General features: G+C 40.3%; 1 protein-coding gene across 1 annotated transcript in view; it reads left to right on the top strand.

Annotated features, from left to right (window-relative positions):
- LOC142297011 (cytochrome P450 2C23-like) overlaps positions 1 to 20,141 on the top strand; it is a 103,626-nt gene that overhangs the window by 76,270 nt on the left and 7,215 nt on the right. Inside the window, exons 7-9 of the mRNA XM_075341220.1 lie at positions 6,212 to 6,353; positions 6,656 to 6,840; positions 16,409 to 16,550. Of these exons, the coding sequence (XP_075197335.1) occupies positions 6,212 to 6,353; positions 6,656 to 6,840; positions 16,409 to 16,550 (469 nt within the window). The remainder of the gene's footprint in view (positions 1 to 6,211; positions 6,354 to 6,655; positions 6,841 to 16,408; positions 16,551 to 20,141) is intronic.

Below are 20,141 nucleotides of genomic sequence, written 5' to 3'. Positions count from 1 at the left end.
CGACCTTAAACGATCGCAAATGAGACAAAAATCGTTGGTTTTGGAGAGGTCGTCCAAAAACCAAATATCATTGTCTGCTTAGTAGCAATGTTCTTCCTCGTTCCTGAGGCACCACATATCGCTATGTGTGACACCGCAGGAGCGAGGAACATCTCCTTACCTCCGTCCACTGGCAATGTGGAAGGAAGGAGGTGGGCGGCATTTTCCAGCTACTCATCTCCGCCCCTCATTTGCTATTGGGTGGCCGCTTAGTGACGTCGCTATGATGCCGCATGAACCGCCCCCTTAGAAAGGAGGCTGATCGCCGGCCAGAGCGACATCGCTGACCAGGTATGGGCATGTGACGCTGCCGTAGCAATAATGTTCACTACGGCACCGATCACACAATACCGCACAGACGACGGGGGCGGGTGCTATCGTGTGCAACATCGCTAGCAATGGCTAGCGATGTCGCAGCCTGTAAAGCACCCTTTAAGCACCCTTTTATGGGTGCTTTACACGCCGCTACATCGCTAACAATTGCTAGCGATGTTGCGCGTGATAGCACCCACCCCCGTCGTGTGTGCGATATTGTGTGATTGCTGCCGTAGCGAACATTATTGCTACGGCAGCGTCACACACACATACCTGGTCAGCGACGTCGCTCTGGCCGGCGATCCGCCACCTTTCTAAGGAGGCGGTTCATGCGGCATCATAGCGACGTCACACGTCAGCCGTCCAAGAGCAGAGGAGGGGCGGAGATGAGCGGGATATAACATCCCGCCCACCTCCTTCCTTCTGCATTGCCGGTGGACGCAGGTAAGGAGATGTTCGTCGCTCCTGCGGTGTCACACATAGTGATGTGTGATGCCGCAGGAACGAGGAACAACATCGCTACTAAGCAGACAACGATATTTGTTTTTTGGACGACCTCTCCAAAACCAACGATTTTTGTCTCTTTTGCAATCGTTTAACCCCTTCAGCCCCAAGCCTATTTTGACCCTAAAGACCAGGCCATTTTTTGCAATTCTGACCAGTGTCACTTTATGAGGTTATAACTCTGGAACGCGTCAGCGGATCCCGGTGATTCTGAGATTGTTTTTTCGTGACATATTGGGCTTCATGATAGTGGTAAATTTAGGCCGATATTTTTTGCATTTCTTTGTGAAAAAAATGGAAATTTCGCGAAAATTTTGAAAATTTTGTAATTTTCAAACTTTGAATTTTTATGCTCTAAAACCAACGAGACATATGACACAAAATAATTAATAAATAACATTTCCCACATGTCTACTTTACATCAGAACAATTTTGGAAAAAAAAAAAAAAATTTAAGGAAGTTATAGGGGTTCAAAGTTTATGAGCAATTTCTCATTTTTACAACAAAATTTACAAAGCCACTTTTTTTAGGGGCCACATCACATTTGAAGCGATTTTGAAAGGTCTACATGACACAGAACACCCAAAAGTGACACCATTCCAAAAACGGCACCCCTCAGGCTACTCAAAACCACATTCAAGAAGGTTATTAACCCTTCAGGTGCTTCACAGTAACTAAAGCAATGTGGAAGGAAAAAATGAACATTTTACTTTTTGCAACAAAAATGTTAATTTAGCCTCAAATATTGCATATTCACAAGGGTAGCAGGATTAAATGAACCCCCAAAATTTGTTGGGCAATTTCTACTGAACACGCAGATACCTCATATGTGGCGAAAAACCACTGTTTGGGTGCACGGCAGGACTCGGAAGGGAAGGAGCGCCATTTGACTTTTTTGAACATAAAATTAGCTGGAATCGTTAGCCGCACCATGTTGCGTTTGGAGAGCCCCTGAGGTGCCGAAACAGTGGAGCTCCCCCACACGTGACCCCATTTTGGAAACTAGACCCCTCATGGAATTTATCTAGATGTTTGAGCCTCTGAGGGCTTCACAAAAGTTAATAGAGTTGAGCTGTGAAAATAAAAAAAAAAAATTTTACCACAAAATTGTTACTTCTACCAGGTAGCTTTTTTTCACAAGGGTATCAGGAAAAATTGCACCATAAAATGTATTGTGCAATTTCTCTTGAGTACACAGACACCTCATATGTGGTGGAAATAAAATGTTTGGGCGCACAGCAGGGCTCGGAAGGCAAGGAGCGTCATTTGACGTTTCAAACGCAAAATTGTCTGGGATAATTAGCGTATTCCATGTTGCGTTTGGAGACCCCCTGAGGTGCCGAAACAGTGGAGCTCCCCCACATGTGACCCCATTTTGGAAACTAGACCCCTCATGGAATTTATCTAGATGTTTATTGAGCACTTTGAGCCTCTGGGGGCTTCACAAAAGTTAATAGAGTTGAGCCGTGAAAATAAAAAAAATCTTTTTTACCACAAAATTGTTACTTCAACCAGGTAGCTTTTTTTTCACAAGGGTATCAGGAAAAATTGCACCATAAAATGTATTGTGCAATTTCTCCTGAGTACGCAGATACCTCATATGTGGTGGAACTCAAATGTTAGGGCGCACAGCAGAGCTCGGAAGGCAAGGAGCGTCATTTGACGTTTCAAACGCAAAATTGTCTGGGATAATTAGCGTATTCCATGCTGTTTGGAGACCCCCTGAGGTGCCGAAACAGTGGAGCTCCCCCACATGTGACCCCATTTTGGAAACTAGACCCCCATGGCATAGAAAAAAAAAAACAGCGGCAGATGGGGGGGGGGCGGCAGATGGGGCGGCAGCAGATGGGGGGGCAGCGGCACATAAAGGGAGCTTCTGTGATTGTGAGATGGCGGCTGGGATAGGGTAGGGGCGGATGGGAGAGGGCGCAGTGGATGCAGGAGCGGCAGAGGATGGGGGGTGGGGGGATGGGTGGGAAGGGGAGTGGGAGGTGAGATTGGGGATAGTTACCCTACAGGATGGATCTAGGCAGCTGGATCACAGGAGATGAAGGAGGCAGCAGATCGGGGAGGGTGAGAGGTGGGGGAGGGAGCGCAGCGCAGATGACGGAGGAGACAGGTGAGCAGAGCACAGATCACGGAGGAGACAGGTGAGCAGAGCACAGATCACGGGGGTGAGAGGTGAGGGAGAGCGGACAGCAGATCACGGGGGTGACAGGTGAGGGAGCACAGATCACGGGGTGACAGGTGAGGGAGCACAGATCACGGGGGTGAGAGGTGAAAGAGCGCAGATCACGGGGGAGACAGGTGAGCAGAGCGCAGATCACGGAGGTGAGAGGTGGAGGGAGAGTGGACAGCAGATCACGGGGGTGACAGGGGAGGGAGCACACATCACGGGGGTGACAGGTGAGGGAGCACAGATCACGGGGGTGACAGGTGAGGGAGCACAGATCATGGGGGTGACAGGGGAGGGAGCACACATCACGGCGGTGACAGGGGAGGGAGCACACATCACGGCGGTGACAGGGGAGGGAGCACACATCACGGCGGTGACAGGGGAGGGAGCGCACATCACGGCGGTCACAGGGGAGGGAGCGCACATCACGGCGGTGACAGGGGAGGGAGCACACATCACGGGGGTGACAGGGGAGGGAGCACACATCACGGGGGTGACAGGGGAGGGAGAACAGATTACGGGGGTGACAGGTAAGGGAGCACACATCACGGGGGTGACAGGTGAGGGAGCGCACATCACGGGGGTGACAGGTGAGGGAGCACAGATCACGGGGGTGACAGGTGAGGGAGCACAGATCACGGGGGTGACAGGGGAGGGAGCACACATCACGGCGGTGACAGGGGAGGGAGCACACATCACGGCGGTGACAGGGGAGGGAGCGCACATCACGGCGGTGACAGGGGAGGGAGCGCACATCACGGTGGTGACAGGGGAGGGAGCACAGATCACGGGGGTGACAGGTGAGGGAGCACAGATCACGGGGGTGACAGGTGAGGGAGCACACATCACGGCAGTGACAGGGGAGGGAGCACACATCACGGGGGTGACAGGGGAGGGAGGACACATCATGGCGGTGACAGGTGTGGGAGCACACATCATAGCGGTGACAGGGGAGGGGGCGGGTAGCTGACCACGGGGGTGAGAGGTGGGGGGAGCGTGCAGCACATCACGTAGGGAAGGGGGCGAGCAGCACATCACGGAGGGGAGGGGGCGAGCAGCACATCACGGAGGGGAGGGGGCGGGCACCGATCACGAGGGGGAGGGGCCGGGCAGCGATCGGAGAGAGCGGTGGCACTATTACAGATGGAGGAGGACAGGGATTGTGCAGCACATCACGGAGGGGAGGGGGCAGGCACCGATCACGAGGGGGAGGGGCCGGGCAGCAGATCGGAGGGAGCGGTGGCACTATGACAGATGGAGGAGGACAGGGATCGTGCAGCACATCACGGAGGTGAGGGGCCGGGCAACGATCACGAGGGGTGAGGGGCCGGGCAGCAGATTGGGGGGAGCGGTGGCACTGTGGCAGATGGAGGGCGGCGGGGGCAGCGGATCGGGAGGTGTGGGGGTGAGGGTGCGGGCAGGAGATCGGGGAGACAGGTGGCAGATCGCGGAGGGCAGCGGCGGCGGCGGTGGATCGGGACGCTTTTCGCCGGTTTCATACAGTGCAATGGCAGCGCGGCAACTTCCGGGTCCCATGCTCCGGTCTCATAACAGCATGGGACCGGAGCTTGTCGCCCTGCCATTGCACTGTGTACACTCACTGTGCTCAGTGTGCTGGCGTGCTGCAGGGATGACAAGTGAAGCTGATGGGGGCAGTCACCGGCAACAGGTCCACTGTGATTGGAGAAATCGGTCACAAGGCCGATCTCTCCAATCAGAGCTACTGGAGCTGGGGGAGGGTGATCCAGTGAGGTCACCCAGCTCCAGCCAATGGCCAGTGCTACAGCTGCACTGGCCAGGGCTGGATTTCAATGTTTCAGTCATTTTAAACGGCTGGAACATTACAGTGGCTGTGATTGGTTGAGCGGCGTTCGTCAGCCAATCACAGCCTCCGTAGGTCCGGGGAGGAGGCACCACCCCTCCTGAGGTCAGGAACAGGTCCCCTCCTCCCCGAATCTGCGGTTTATGTTAACATATTGCAGTCACCGGAGGCTCCGGTGCCACGATTCCGCCATGACGGAAAGATCCATCCTTGGTCGTTAAGGCCCAGGGCACAAGGACGGATCTTTCCGTCCATGGTTGTGAAGGGGTTAAAGTCACTCGTACGTGTCACACACTGCAATGTCGCTAACGACACCGGATGTGCGTCACAAACACCGTGACCCCGACGATAAATCGCTAGCGATATCGCAGCGTGTAAAGCCTCCTTTACACTGCACAAATCTGGCCTTTATGGAAGAGTGGCAAGAAGAAAGCCATTTCTCAAAGATGTCCATAAAAAGTGTTGTTTACAGTTTGCCACAAGCCACCTGGGAGACACCAAACATGTGGAAGAAGGTGCTCTGGTCAGATGAAACCAAAATCGAACTTTGGGCACAATGCCAAATGATATGTTTGGCGTAAAAGCTACACAGCTCATCAACCTGAACAAACCATCCCCACTGTCAAACATGGTGGTGGTAGCATCATGGTTTGGGCCTGCTTTGCTTCAGCAGGGACAGGGAAGAAGGCTAAAATTGATGGGAAGATGGATGGAGCCAAATACAGGACCATTCTTGAAGAAAACCTGTTGGAGTCTGCAAAAGACCTGAGACTGGGACAGAGATTTGTCTTCCAACAAGACAATGATCCCAAACATAAAGCAAAATCTACAATGGAATGGTTCCCAAATAAACGTATCCAGGTGTTAGAATGGCCAAGTCACAGTCCAGACCTAAATCCAATCGAGAATCTGTGGAATGAGCTGAAAACTGCTGTTCACAAACGCTCTCCATCCAACCTCACTTTGCAAAGGAAGAATGGGCAAGAATTTCAGTCTCTCGATGTGCAAAACTGATAGACACATACCCCAAGCAACTGCAGCTGTAATCACAGCAAAAGGTGGCGCTACGAAGTATAAACTTAAAGGGGCCGAATAATATTACACGCCCCAATTTTCAGTTTATTATTTTTTATAAAAGTTTAAAATAAGCAATAAATATCGTTCAACTTCACAATTGTGTCCCACTTGTTGTTGATTCATCATCATAAAATGTACATTTTTTATCTTTATGTTTGAAGCCTGAAATGTGGGAAAAGGTTGAAAAATTCAAGGGAGCTGAATACTTTCGTAAAGGCACTGTACATGTAATAAAAATGTCTTATTCTTTAATCTATTTTCCATTTGTTTCATGAAGGGAAAACCAGAATCTAAATTATATTACCATAATAAAAACTTAGGCATCTTGGTCAGCAACCTGTTTGCTGCTGGAATGGAGACCACCTCAACCACTTTACGATGGGGCTTATTGTTAATGATGAAATATCCTGAAATTCAAAGTAAGAACAAAAAGTAATTCATATACTATAGTTTATCATGTATGCAAGAATTGTTAAATTATATTACAATTAACTATATATAAAAAAAAATTGCTCTCAATAAATTTAGGTACAGTAATGGGCTTCACAACTGCCCCAGAATAATGCAGTGCTGTGTAAATACAAATCTATTTTCTAAATGCATGGCTGGCAAATTTACATCTTAAGTTAATAAAATAACAGCTGTTTTACTACTACTATCACAACAACAAATGTTACTTTACCGAAATATAACACCCAATATGTCTAATTTTACCTGACAGAAAAAGTACAATGTGAAATTGAAAATGTTATTGGATCCGCTCAACCTCAAGTAGAACATAGGAAGGAAATGCCATATACTGATGCTGTCATTCATGAAATTCAAAGATTTGGTGACATTGTACCAGGAAACCTCCCACATGCAACAACTAATGATGTCACATTCAGGGGCTATTTTCTGCCAAAGGTGATATGACCAGTATTTTTGGTCAAATATTATGTTTTAGGAAATACGACCTTGGTAAAAATATTTATTAGTTAGTTATTCATTGCATATATTTTTTTGTTCATTGTAAATGTTTTATTACAGTATGGTAAAATGCATCTATTGTACAATTTCCTACAGTCATCAGATAGAAGATACACACAGTAATTATTAAAGGTCTTATACTTATGAGTAAAAAGGTTGTCCATTACTGGAGAACTTTTATTAATAGTGTTATCCCTACTGAGACATCCTTTTCTTAAATTAAACTGGGCCCTGTGTAAGATAAAGAAGCTTAAACTCATCTGCCATACTGGTGCCCTTCTAGGTATGTCAACACCACCTGATGACACTCACGAGACATTGTTATGCCACAGGAATAGTGCGGTTGCCAATGAGCTGCCGCACCCACACTTCTCACGCATATCCGAGTATTGTTCAATGGAAGCATGAGTGATGCAGTGATGCAGTTAGGAGACTACATTCAATAAGGTTATGAAATGGGAATTGTACTATATGTATATATATATATATATATATATATATATACACACACTACCGTTCAAAAGTTTGGGGTCACCCAGACAATTTTGTCTTTGCCATGAAAAATCATACTTTTATTTATCTAATGAGTTGCATAATAGGTAGAAAATATAGTCCAGACAGTGACGAGGTTTAAAATAATGATTTTTACTTGAAATAATAATTTCCTCTTTACACTTTGCTTTCGGCAAAGAATGCTCCTTTTCAGCAATTCCAGCTTTGCAGACCTTTGGCATTCTAGCTGTTATTTGCGGAGGTAATCTGTAGATATTTCGCTCCATGATTTCCCCCCCTCACAAGTTGGATTGGCTTGATGGGCACTTTTTGCGTATCATACGATCAAACTGCTCCCACAACAGCTCAATAGGGTTGAGATCTGGTGACTGGGCCACTCCATTACAAATAGAATACCAGCTGACAATTTCAATTTCTTGACTGGAATATCCTTCATTTCTAAGAACAAGAATAGGCTGTTGAGTTTCACATGAAAGTTCTCTTTATCTAGCCATTTTGAGAGTTTAATGGAACCAACAAACGTAATGCTCCAGATTCTCAACTAGCTCAAAGGAAGGTCAGTTTTATAGCTTCTCTAATCATCAAAACTGTTTCAGCTGCGCTAACATACTTGCACAAGAGTTTGCAAGGGATTTCTAAACATCCATTAGCCTTCTAACACAGTTAGCAAACACAATGTACCATTAGAACACTGGAACGATGGTTTTTGTAAATAGGCCTCTATACACCTATGTAGATATTGCATTAAAAACCAGACGTTTGCAGCTACAATAGTTATTTACCACATTAACAATGTATAGAGGGGATCTCTGTTTAATTTAATGTTAGCTTCATTGAAAAAAAGTGTTCTTTCTATGGGCAGTGTTCTGCATGGTGTTAAAAAATATACTCTAAAATATATTTTTCTTCAAATACGTAAAGGCGCATGAATGAAAAGACCTCAAAAATGTAAAAATAAAAGTATTTTATCTATTTAAAAATGGTTGCCAGGGTTCAGTTACAGAAAGGAAAAATAATATACTTTGATAGCTTATGTAAAAATAAGAGTTCATTTAGTCCATACTGATCAATGGGAAGTCTTTACCCATCTTTCTTTGGGTCCTGAACGGCAATGCAGGGGGTGTCTTCTCTTAGCGTGTCTTCATCTTTGCAGCCTCGAGTCTTCTCACAGCAGGCAATGTGGGGAGCGACCAGTAGCCCCCTCCATCGTGCATTATATACCAGCTGTTCAGACCATATAGGGCATTCTAGTGTAACACAGTTGAATATAGTTCCATATTACGTAACCTTCTGGAAACTTCGGAAAGCTTCGGGAAGGATTCAAATATATCCCTCCATGCTCAGCACTCAAGTATATTCAATATGGGCATATTTATCCCTTATAAACTTTATTAATAACCTATGCCCTCCAACATAAACAGAACTATGAACGTATATGTCTTACTATGAAATATTTGATAACTTGATGTATTAATTTCAATCATTTTACAATTCCCCCTTGAAGTGGGTGGAGCAACCCCGAAAATTAATTAATACATCATTAAAATAACAAATCTTCTTTCCTTATTTGGCAATAACGGATTAATATCAATAATAATGATGAAGAATAATTAATTTGCATTATTCATGTAAGTTCAATAATATAATAATGTGGATTCATGTTATGACAGGCTGTGACTGATCATATAAAAATGTATAAAACTATACTTCGCTAGACCTAAAAAGAAATGCAAAAACCAAATCCGGTCACCATATGATGTCCTCTGAGTTGATGTCTTCTTATCTCCGATGTAATCCGGCATAAACACAGTCTCTTAGAAATAAATCCTTTGATAAAAATGGATGGTTACCAATTTATACAGTCCCATATTGCGTTTATCATTGTTAGATCAAAGTCCATAAACTTTATGTTTTATTGCAAAGTCCATAGCCAATGTTGATAAACCACAGTTCATGAGTGTAGAAGAAGAATAGCAAAAGTCTTTGATGTCTGTGCAGTGTGATTTACACTAGTCACCTTTCATGCTGCCTGTTGTCAAATAACCCAGGAACAGATGTTAAGACGTTCTTGGTCAGCACGACAGGGGTTAACTTTAACACGTCCTTGCTCTTCTTAGTAACTTGAGGGAGGTCTTAATGCACAGACCATGTGTCATTGTCCATCTTGGAACCATAGGACCACTATGTTTGAGGTGCAAACACGGTAAGTGTATTTTGTATGTTTCACAGTCTTATTTGAGACGTTACCTTTTGGACCTTTTTGCAGAATCCCTTTTAACTTTAGGAAAATTATAAAATCTTTTTATCTTTTGTAATCTTGATTGAAGACTTCATCCCTAATCTAAATACCAAATATGGCAATAACTATCACTAATAAATGTCACAGCGTATCATAACTCTAATACTATAATACCATGTCATTATTAGTTATCGTAAAAGTATTAATGTAATTGATACTCAGAATGATAAAATACTGCATAATGGTATAGACGATAGTATTTTCTTGTAATGATCTTTTTGTCGTTGGTGCATTACCCTTCCAAACCCATAGGTGGCAATGTGTTGAATGTAACCAAAATATAATATAAAGTATGAAATAATATAATATGTACCTATAACATGTATCATATTATAAATATGAAAGCAACAATGTGGCTTTTAGTTAGATCATTTGTAAAATTATAAACCAAAGCAAATAACCTTTTAGAAAAGACTGGATGATACCATCCAAACACAATAATACCCATTATAAATTATTATTGATTAAAAATATAATATATATTATTTGTAAATATAGGTAGGTAAACCTAGATGTACCTCGATCTTCCATCTTTATTACTCTAATTTAATTTATTTGATTTGTCTATTATTTATTAAATAACCTACTATAAGAAAATGTGTAACTATAAGTGATATTTCACCCTTATTGTGTTAACATACTAATATAAAAATAATGTATTACCAGGAAGTAAACAATTGTATATATTGATGAAGGAAGTATCTTTTCTTCCAAAAAAAATTGAACTTTTCCCTTTTAATATGATTCATATTTAATAAAGTAATATTCTTATATTAGATATTACTGAACTAAATATTGAAGTGTTTTCTCAATTGAGATATTTAAAATCTGAAGAAAAAATAAAATTGTAGAATTAAGATTTTGATTAAAAATGTGAATATGAAATAATAATTAATATAAAAAATAGGAATAAAAAGAAAAATGAAAATCGGAATAAAAATAAAACTTGAAATAAAAATAAGGCCTTCTATGTATATAACACCTATGTCTTTAATAATACATAACCTTAATGTTACCAGATAACCTTAATATTACCAGTATCTTATAAAATTACCAATAAAAAATAATTAAGTCATGTAACCTTGCAAATAATACACTTCTCTTAGTATATAAATGCATTATGATATACTTCAAATATATTTTTTTTTTTTATTCCCAATTCTTCCTTTGTACTTGAAATATTAATTATTAAAGTATCCTGTAAACACATATATTTATCAAATATAAATGTGTGTGATTGAGACCAAACCTCCCCCTTTCAATATCATGAAATATGATATTATAAAAATTAATATGTTTAGATTAAATTAAATTAAAATTTGTGTTGCATATCTTCAAGACCATATTATAAATATCACTTCCATATTTGAAAAGAAAAATGATTTTCAATCTATGTACCAATAAAAGAAGTGACTAACACAAAAGACATAAAAAAAATCAAAACGTTATAACCTTATTCTAGAATATAACTATTCAGAATAAACCCTTAATAAAAAATCCTAATATCTCTATACTAAAGAAATATGTCTAAGAATAATATATATTCGGTATAAATTCCTTCATTTATACTTATGTACTATAACTTATTATCTAAAAGTATACATACATATAATATAATATAATATAACCTCGAAGTTAAAACCAAAATTCCCTTTTTTTTTTTTTTTTTTTTTTTTTTTTTCTGGATCCAAGTACTCTGACTGAGCATTTGCAGCTGCTCAAACAATCAATCATTCATAGACACATCTATGCACACAAGACTGTAACATATACTTTCACATAAAAACATTGACGGACACAAATCCCTGTATTCCCAATTATTCTATGCGCATTTCAAAGATTATGTTACTAATTTGAAGTACTTCTCGAAAAAAACAAATTCCAATGAATTACAGACTGTACATATGACCATGGAACAAACATTTATTTTTAGCTTTAGTACCAAGTTCACATGCTTTGGTCACGTACAAGGAACACCATTCCAAGACAGCAAGCAGTTTTTTATACCACTCCAAAGCTCAGATTACATTTCTAATAACTCTAAAGAAGATATATATTCATTAAAGAAACATTAAAGTAATAGTTCTCTGGCAATTGGTACCTGAGGAAATAATAATATTAATCGTGCTTTCGCGATTAATCTTACCCAATAAAATATATGTTACCTGATTGAGGACAAGAACATATGTATAAATAAAAAGTTAATACTTCATCAATCTGCTTTACTGATAAATTCTGAGGGAAATAAAAGAATAAAATTATTATCATATTTATGATAAAAATGAAACACTTTGAATCTGTTACTTTCTCTTATTGTTTTATTTTAAATATTATTATTCATATACAGAGATCAAATTATTAATTTATAACATTAACTATCATTTGACTAAATGAAAATATGACCTTGATTTGCTATCACTACTTTTAATATATATATATATATATATATATATATATATATATATATATATTCACTGTATATGAAAAATTATGATTATCAAATAGCAAAATTAATTTATCCAGAAATCCACTTTATTTAACTGAAGACCATACCTAATTTTTTCTTCAAAGATTCGATTTATTAGATTCCCTTTGAACTTATAGGAATCTCGGAACTTATGTAATTCAAGGCTTTCTCTTATATGAGAGAGAATGTCCCTCTCTGAAAGACCCCCCAGCTGTTGCTGGCTATCAAATCCTATCCCAGGGAGAGGATCTCCACAAGACACCTGTTTCTGGTTTTCAAAGCTTTTACTCATCATTTGTCTGGGATCCTCAATCCCAGTGACCAATCCCTTCACTGGTGACAGGGGTTTTTCCTGTGAAAAAAGACTTTTAGATGATAAAAATTGGGGTGGATTGTATGGTTTATAACACGTATGCATCTTCCTCCGAATTGCATATACCCTGTCACAGAAATATCTGGATCTGGGAGACACTGTTGGTTTTTCACGGAAACTCTCCCTTTTCCGTGTTGGTTTTTCAGAATTAATTAATTTCTGTCTTGATTGACTTTGGCGACTTCTAACAAAATTGATAAATGTCGTACATTCGAATAGGGACTTTTTATTTAATGCCACTGCACAGGCTGCATTATCAAGGAAATGAAATTTCTTGATGAATAAACGTATCATTCCATCCAATCTGACATTTGGAATGACCGCCCTATACAAACGTTCAAAAACGGACATAAATGAGAACGTACTCTCATTCTGTTCAATTTGTAATTCCTTCAACATCTCATAGTTTGGATCAGATTCATTCCTTGCACAGAAGATGAGATATTTCAGCCTTATGATATCGTTATCATTTGAACAATCAAATGTCTCATTGTCAGAAGACTTTTTTTAATGCCAATTGTCTAAAGAAATGCTGAGGTAACCACATACGGAATAACTGATTCGTCTCACTATTGGTTAAATTAAATTTCTCGATGGAACTTTCAAATATCTCTGAATTTCTGCAAACATGTATTTTAGGATTATATGCGGGAATTAATTTGCATATGTCCAATAAATTTTTTCTAAGTGTAATCCCTAACTTAGCCTGTTCTATTTTTAGAAACTGATTGTCGCCATTTTCTCTCTCCACGTGTCCTTCTCTGACGGCTTTCTGCCTGTGTCCCATTCTGGCTCCTCCCCCTTCTGGCTTCACTACGTCATTTCCTGCTTCTTTCTCCGTATCTTGAAAGGCACCTTGATTAGGTAACACGTGTCTGTCGCCATTATCAAAATTCCGATTTACAAAATTACAGTCTAAATCATCTGACTGATCATTTACAACATTACAGTCAGAATTCACAATATCACTGACTGACATTCCAAGTTCTAAGCAGTCTTTGGATTTCTCTGTCACTGACTCTCCTGACAATTCAGGTTGTCTATTTCCACCATTTTTACACTTTTCTACGATTAACCTGTGAAAATCATAGACTAAATGACAGACATTTCTGATTTTCTGTTTCTCTCTATTAAAAGACCTTACACATTCTATACGTGAATTCTCAAGTTCACACTCCTCATAAAAGCGTAACCAAATCTCTTCTACATTAGAAATATCTGGATAAGTGAACTGAAGTTTACTTTGCTTAACATATGAAGAGATAAAATCCATTTTCTTACCTGAAATGATCAGATGATCTGATGGATGATCCTGTAAGACTTAATTCACCTTGTTCAGCACGTCCAATACTTCTTATGGACTGACTTTATCTTTCTTGCTCAAAAATACGTCAAAAGTTAACTTCTGTAACTTTGTAAAGACTTTAAAGTTCATTAAAAAAAAACATTCATGCAATCTTGACTTATACGTATTTCCTAGGTTCTGCGTGATTTTTTATAAATTGTCGATTCCTGATCCTTTGCAGGAGATACTGGACTTCGACCCCCCTTATGCAAAGTGAAGGAACAACAAAAACGTAAAAAATTACGAATGGGTGGCTCACCAAATGTTAAAAAATATACTCTAAAATATATTTTTCTTGAAATACGTAAAGGCGCATGAATGAAAAGACCTCAAAAATGTAAAAATAAAAGTATTTTATCTATTTAAAAATGGTTGCCAGGGTTCAGTTACAGAAAGGAAAAATAATATACTTTGATAGCTTATGTAAAAATAAGAGTTCATTTAGTCCATACTGATCAATGGGAAGTCTTTACCCATCTTTCTTTGGGTCCTGAACGGCAATGCAGGGGGTGTCTTCTCTTAGCGTGTCTTCATCTTTGCAGCCTCGAGTCTTCTCACAGCAGGCAATGTGGGGAGCGACCAGTAGCCCCCTCCATCGTGCATTATATACCAGCTGTTCAGACCATATAGGGCATTCTAGTGTAACACAGTTGAATATAGTTCCATATTACGTAACCTTCTGGAAACTTCGGAAAGCTTCGGGAAGGATTCAAATATATCCCTCCATGCTCAGCACTCAAGTATATTCAATATGGGCATATTTATCCCTTATAAACTTTATTAATAACCTATGCCCTCCAACATAAACAGAACTATGAACGTATATGTCTTACTATGAAATATTTGATAACTTGATGTATTAATTTCAATCATTTTACACATGCAAGACTTCATAGCAGCTACTGTCTTCAGAGTAGATTGTAAATAGTAGATAGAGCCTGCAGAGATGAAAACTGGTGAAAATGCAGGATACATATTATATCATATCCTCTTGTACCAGTCTGTGTTTTGTATTGTTTCAGATTATTGTTCTTGTCCCTATTATGTATACCCCTTTCACATGTAAAGTGCCATGGAATAAATGGCCCAATAATAATAATAATAATAATAATAATAATATCATGGACAGAATGTTTCTTGTGTACTCAAATTGGACAGTTGAATCTGAAAAGTTACTTGAAAGTATGGATATCCTTTAAAGAGGACTAACCAGTAGGATTTTGCTATATTAGATAAAGGCAGTGCCATACAGGCACTAAGATGCTGAATCCAGGCATACCTGTTATAGGAAGATCGAATGCTTGGTTCAATAAATATCTTGCAGAAAAGCAGTGCACTTTGAGTGACTCATGCAACATGGGTGGGTCTTTGTGGGCCCTCCCTTTTATTCTTCCTCCTCTGGCATCCTCTGGCTTGCCCCCTTTTTTTGTATTTGAATATCACGCCACGCCGCCATTGCTGTTGTTGGCGGTGCATGTGCATTGCCACAGTACTCTTGTCTTCATTAAAATGGCGCCAGAGTCTGCGCATGCACACACAGCAATCTCTGATGCCATTTTATTTAACACACTGCGGTGAAGACTGAGAAGCATTGGTGCATGCGCAGATGTAACAACAAAACTCTGTGCATATGCCAAAGCTTCTCATGGCCTTCACCACAGTGTATTCAATAAAATGGCACTGGAGATCACAGTACATGCATGCAAGGACTCCGGTGCCATTTTAATAAAGACCTGAGTACTGTGGCATAGCGCATGCGCCGCCAATAATAGCAACGGCAGCGCGATATTGAAATACAGAAAACGGGCAAGCCAGGAGTTTGCGGCAAGAGGAGGAATCGTCATGAGGACCCGACCCACAAAGACTAGCCCATGTTGCATGGTCAAAGTGCACTGTTTCTCTGCAACTTTTTTTATTGATATTTAATTAACAAAGCATCGGATCTTTCTATAACAGGTATTCAGCATCTTACTGCCTGTATGGCACTGCCTTTACCTGATATAGCAAAATCCTTCTGGTTGGTCCTCTTTAAGGAAAATTTACTACTTCCAATAAAAGAACATGCAAATGAATTTAATACAGCTCAGTGAAACCTCAGAGTTGTACAGAGCTGTAACAACAAGGTACACATGTAAGGCTCTTATATACTACAGAGAACTAGTGGTGTAGCTATAGGGGTATAAGTGGTTGCAGTTGACCGTGGGAACTGAGTTTATGATGACCTCAAAGATTCCTCTTTCCCACATAATGAGACCAATACCACAAAATAAATCTTATTACTAAGGGGCCTAGTTCTTATTAAAGTTTTTTATTTTAGGTTTTGTTATCTGTAAGTTACGCCTTTGAGGAGACATACAGAGATCTCATTGGTCGAATTCAGTATTAGTGTCTCCATTAAACCAAACTGCATGTATGTAAAGTTCCTTCTACTCTGTAGTACAGTTCTAAAGAATTGCTACAGACCTTCATATGGACTTGCACATGGATCAACATTATTTTTATTCCTAGGGCACAACTGTCATACCATTGCTGCACTCTGTTCTGAGAGATAAAGCCTTCTTTGAGAAGCCAGATGAGTTTTATCCGGATCATTTTCTGGATTCTAATGGAAAGTTCAAAAAGAATGAAGCCTTCATCCCTTTCTCATTAGGTAACAATCATGACCTTTAAATGACTAAAAATGAGATATTACATAGGAATATACCAAAAAAAATTAATTAATAATGCCAAAATATTTAGTAATATACAAAAAATCATTATTAAAAAAATGCTATGAAAGATGTAACTGCGTAAAACAAAGTTTCAATTTTGTCATTTAAAAAAAACTAGTAAAACAACGTGCTCTAAGCTAATATATTCAATATTATGATTGAGAGATATCAAGGAAGGATCTGTCTCTAGTTTTCTAGCTGATACCGTCATCATTTATTCTTATAGATAGGGCAGAGATAGCTGGCAGACGTTTCCTAGCTGACACCATCAAGACCCTTCATGATTAGCGATAAGTGGACCTGTGGATGTTTTGGTCTGCCGAGTTCGGATGGACTTTAGATAAAAGTTTGGTTCAGGACCCAGACTTAACCTCAACTTGACCCCAGACTCCAAATCTCAAATTTGTTAATGAGGACCCAAACTTGTGTTCTGTAAAATAGCTGTAAAATGGTCGTAGTAAGGATTAGAGGGCTTCAAAAGCAAGCAAAATGTGGGAAATTTCCCTGCAAACTAATGTAGATAGAGAAAAAATTAAACTAAAAAATGACATGGCGTTTACCCTATTTTTGATAACCAGCACAGGTAAAGCAGACAGCTGCAGGCTGCAACCCTCAGCTGTCTGCTTTACCTTGACTGGTTATCAAAAATAGAGATGATCCCACTCTGTTTTTTTATTATTTAAATTAATTTAAAAAAATGTTGTGGGCCCTTCTCTATTTTTGATAACCAGCCAAAGTAAAGCAGACTGATGGGGGCTGGTATTATCAAGGTAGAATGGCCCATTGTTATTTGGCCCCTCTAAGCCTAAAAGTAGCAGCCCACAGTAGATAAATGCGCCAATTCTGATACTTTGACCAGCTCTTCCCCATTGCCCTGGTGCAGTGTCACTCAGGTTAACACTTTGTGGGTTGATGTCAGTTGTGAATTGACAGCTGGCATCAAGCCCATGGGTTAGTAATGGATTTCTAACCCAGCAATTTTTAGAGTTAAAAAACACATACACAGGAAAAAATAGTTTATTTGAATAAACACTTCCCCCATGCTGCCTTGCTCACCAATTTATTAATTCAAAAGGAATCCGGGAAGTTCCAACGTAATCCACAAAGTCCCATGAAGTTCATAGATTCCTATGTGGCTTTGTCCTTAGAACATTCTCAGAACGTTATCCATAGGTCACTACTGGTCAGCAGCAGCCCGGAAATTCTCATGACCGGTGACATCACTGAGTTACTGATGTCACTATTTGTGAAAAAATCCATACCTGCTATTGACTGCCAGTAACCTATGGAGCCTCATTCTAAGATCAAAGCTCCAAATAAATAGAAGGGTGTCATAGGACATCACACCATTGGATTATGTTGAAACTTCGAGAATTTCTTTTTAAGTAATAAATTGGTGAATGAGGGTGTGTGGAGGAGTCTTTATTTAAATAAACTATTTTTTTTCCAATGTATGTGTGTGTGTACACTGGCCAGGTTAGAAAGGAAGATGTCTGATAGATGCCTCTTTATTACTAACTCCTAGGCTTCATGCCAGCTGTCAATTCACAGCTGACATCAATCCCAAAAGTATTACACTAATTGCCACTCCTTCAGGGCAATTGTAAAGAGCCAGGCAAAGCACCAGAATTTTAGCCTCTAATGGAAGTGTCACGTCTGCTGCAGCTATGGGCTGCTATTTTAGGCTGGGAAAGGTCAAATAAGCATGGGCTTTCCCAGCCTGATAATACCAACCACCAGCTTTACCTTGGCTGGTTATCAAAATTAGGGGGCACCTACCCCATTTTTAAAAAAAATATTTAAATACATAATGTTAAAATGGTGTGGGGTCTCGCCTCTATTTTTGACAACCAGCCAAGGTAAACCAGACAGCTGAGGGTTGTAGTTCGCAGTTGTCAGCTTTACCTACACTGGTTATCAAAAATAGGCATGAGCCTACATAATTTTTTTTTCTTTATTGTTCACAGCAGTGTACAGTCAGTTTCTCCATGGAATAAAGCTTTTTAACAAACTTTATTAATATACGAACAGCACTCAAACTCTGACCTCAGACACAGATTTTTTTTAAAAGTCCGTGTATTTGTTTGAGCCCCAGACAATTGGTGTGCGGCACCAGGGCCGCCATCAGTGGGGGACAAACAGGACAATAGTCCGGGGCCCCAACAAAAGGGGGGCCCCTTCCTGCTTTATCAGCTTACAAACCAGGGGCACAGCGTAACTACCGTGGTCGCAGCAGGGGTCGCCAGGGATTGAGGCGGAGCTGGGGTGGAGTCTTAAGGGGGTCCCAAAATTATGCCAGTCAGGGGCCCTGAAATTCCTAGTGGCAGCCCTGCCGGCACAAACCCTGAGCTTTACTGTTTGAGTTCGCTTCTCCCTATTCATAATAGATTAGACAGCAGATTATAATTTGTGTAATTTTGACACATGACAAAGTTTATGACACAGCTAGGTCTGGTTTTAGACAAAGTTTGGCCTAGGGTAAAAGTTAAAAGTGGGGCACTATATGTATTGCACCATACTCTTTAGAGGTACTTATGCAGTGAAGATTTCAGACCATTAAATAAATGCCTATATATAACTTGATTATTGGGTATTTACTGGACAGTTCACATTGAACGATAAACAATGATGGGGATAGAACAATCAGTAATACGATCATTCTGTCTCCATATACAGTATCATGTTATGGGCATCACATCACCTGCTTATGAAAGCCAATGTACTGTGGATAGCGGTGATTATTATTAGGGATGATCGAAAACCTCAAATATTCGGCTTCACGAATATCCAACGAATAGTTCGCCGCTATGCGAATATTCGATGCGCAATGTAAGTCTATGGGAAGCCCGAATAGTTCCGAATAGTTGTGATTCGGGTTTCCCATAGACTTATAATGCGCATCGAATATTCGGCAAATATTCGCGAAGCCGAATATTTGAGGCATTCACTCATCCCTAATTATTATACCAGCGTAAATAAATCAGTCACACAAAGAACAAGAGTTTCTACTCATTTGTCGAGCCATTGAAGGCAATTTTACATCAGTGGATAATCAGTAAGAAATGTTAATGTGATAACTCGTCTGCATTGTTGGCATTTTTAAATGTGCATATAACCCCTCTCTGGCAGCCAGGTTAAAAGTATACATCACCGGGTGGAGGGAACAAGTTATAATTAGAGATGAGCGAACCGGTCGCGGTTCGGCTCGAGGTCGGTTCGCCGAACGGAGGTCCCGTTCGAGTTCGGTTCGTCAAACGTTCGACGAACCGAACTCGAACCGCATAGGAAACAATGGCAGGCATTCACAAACACATAAAAACACCTAGAAAACACCCTCAAAGGTGTCCAAAAGGTGACAAACAACTCACAACACAACACAAACACATGGGAAAGTGACAAGAACAAATTCTCATGCGAAAACAAAAGAGCGTAACGAGGAAAAAGAGGACGAGACACAGATAAAGGCATGGCACGCCCTTCTAAAATCATGTAAAACACCGCAAGGTGACTCCAAGCGGAGTCTCCCTTTT

The sequence above is a fragment of the Anomaloglossus baeobatrachus genome, chromosome 3 (genome assembly GCF_048569485.1).
Source record: "Anomaloglossus baeobatrachus isolate aAnoBae1 chromosome 3, aAnoBae1.hap1, whole genome shotgun sequence".
NCBI lineage: Eukaryota > Metazoa > Chordata > Amphibia > Anura > Aromobatidae > Anomaloglossus > Anomaloglossus baeobatrachus.
The sequence above is the reverse complement of the archived record's forward strand: the minus strand, read 5'-3'. Positions and strand labels throughout refer to the sequence as shown.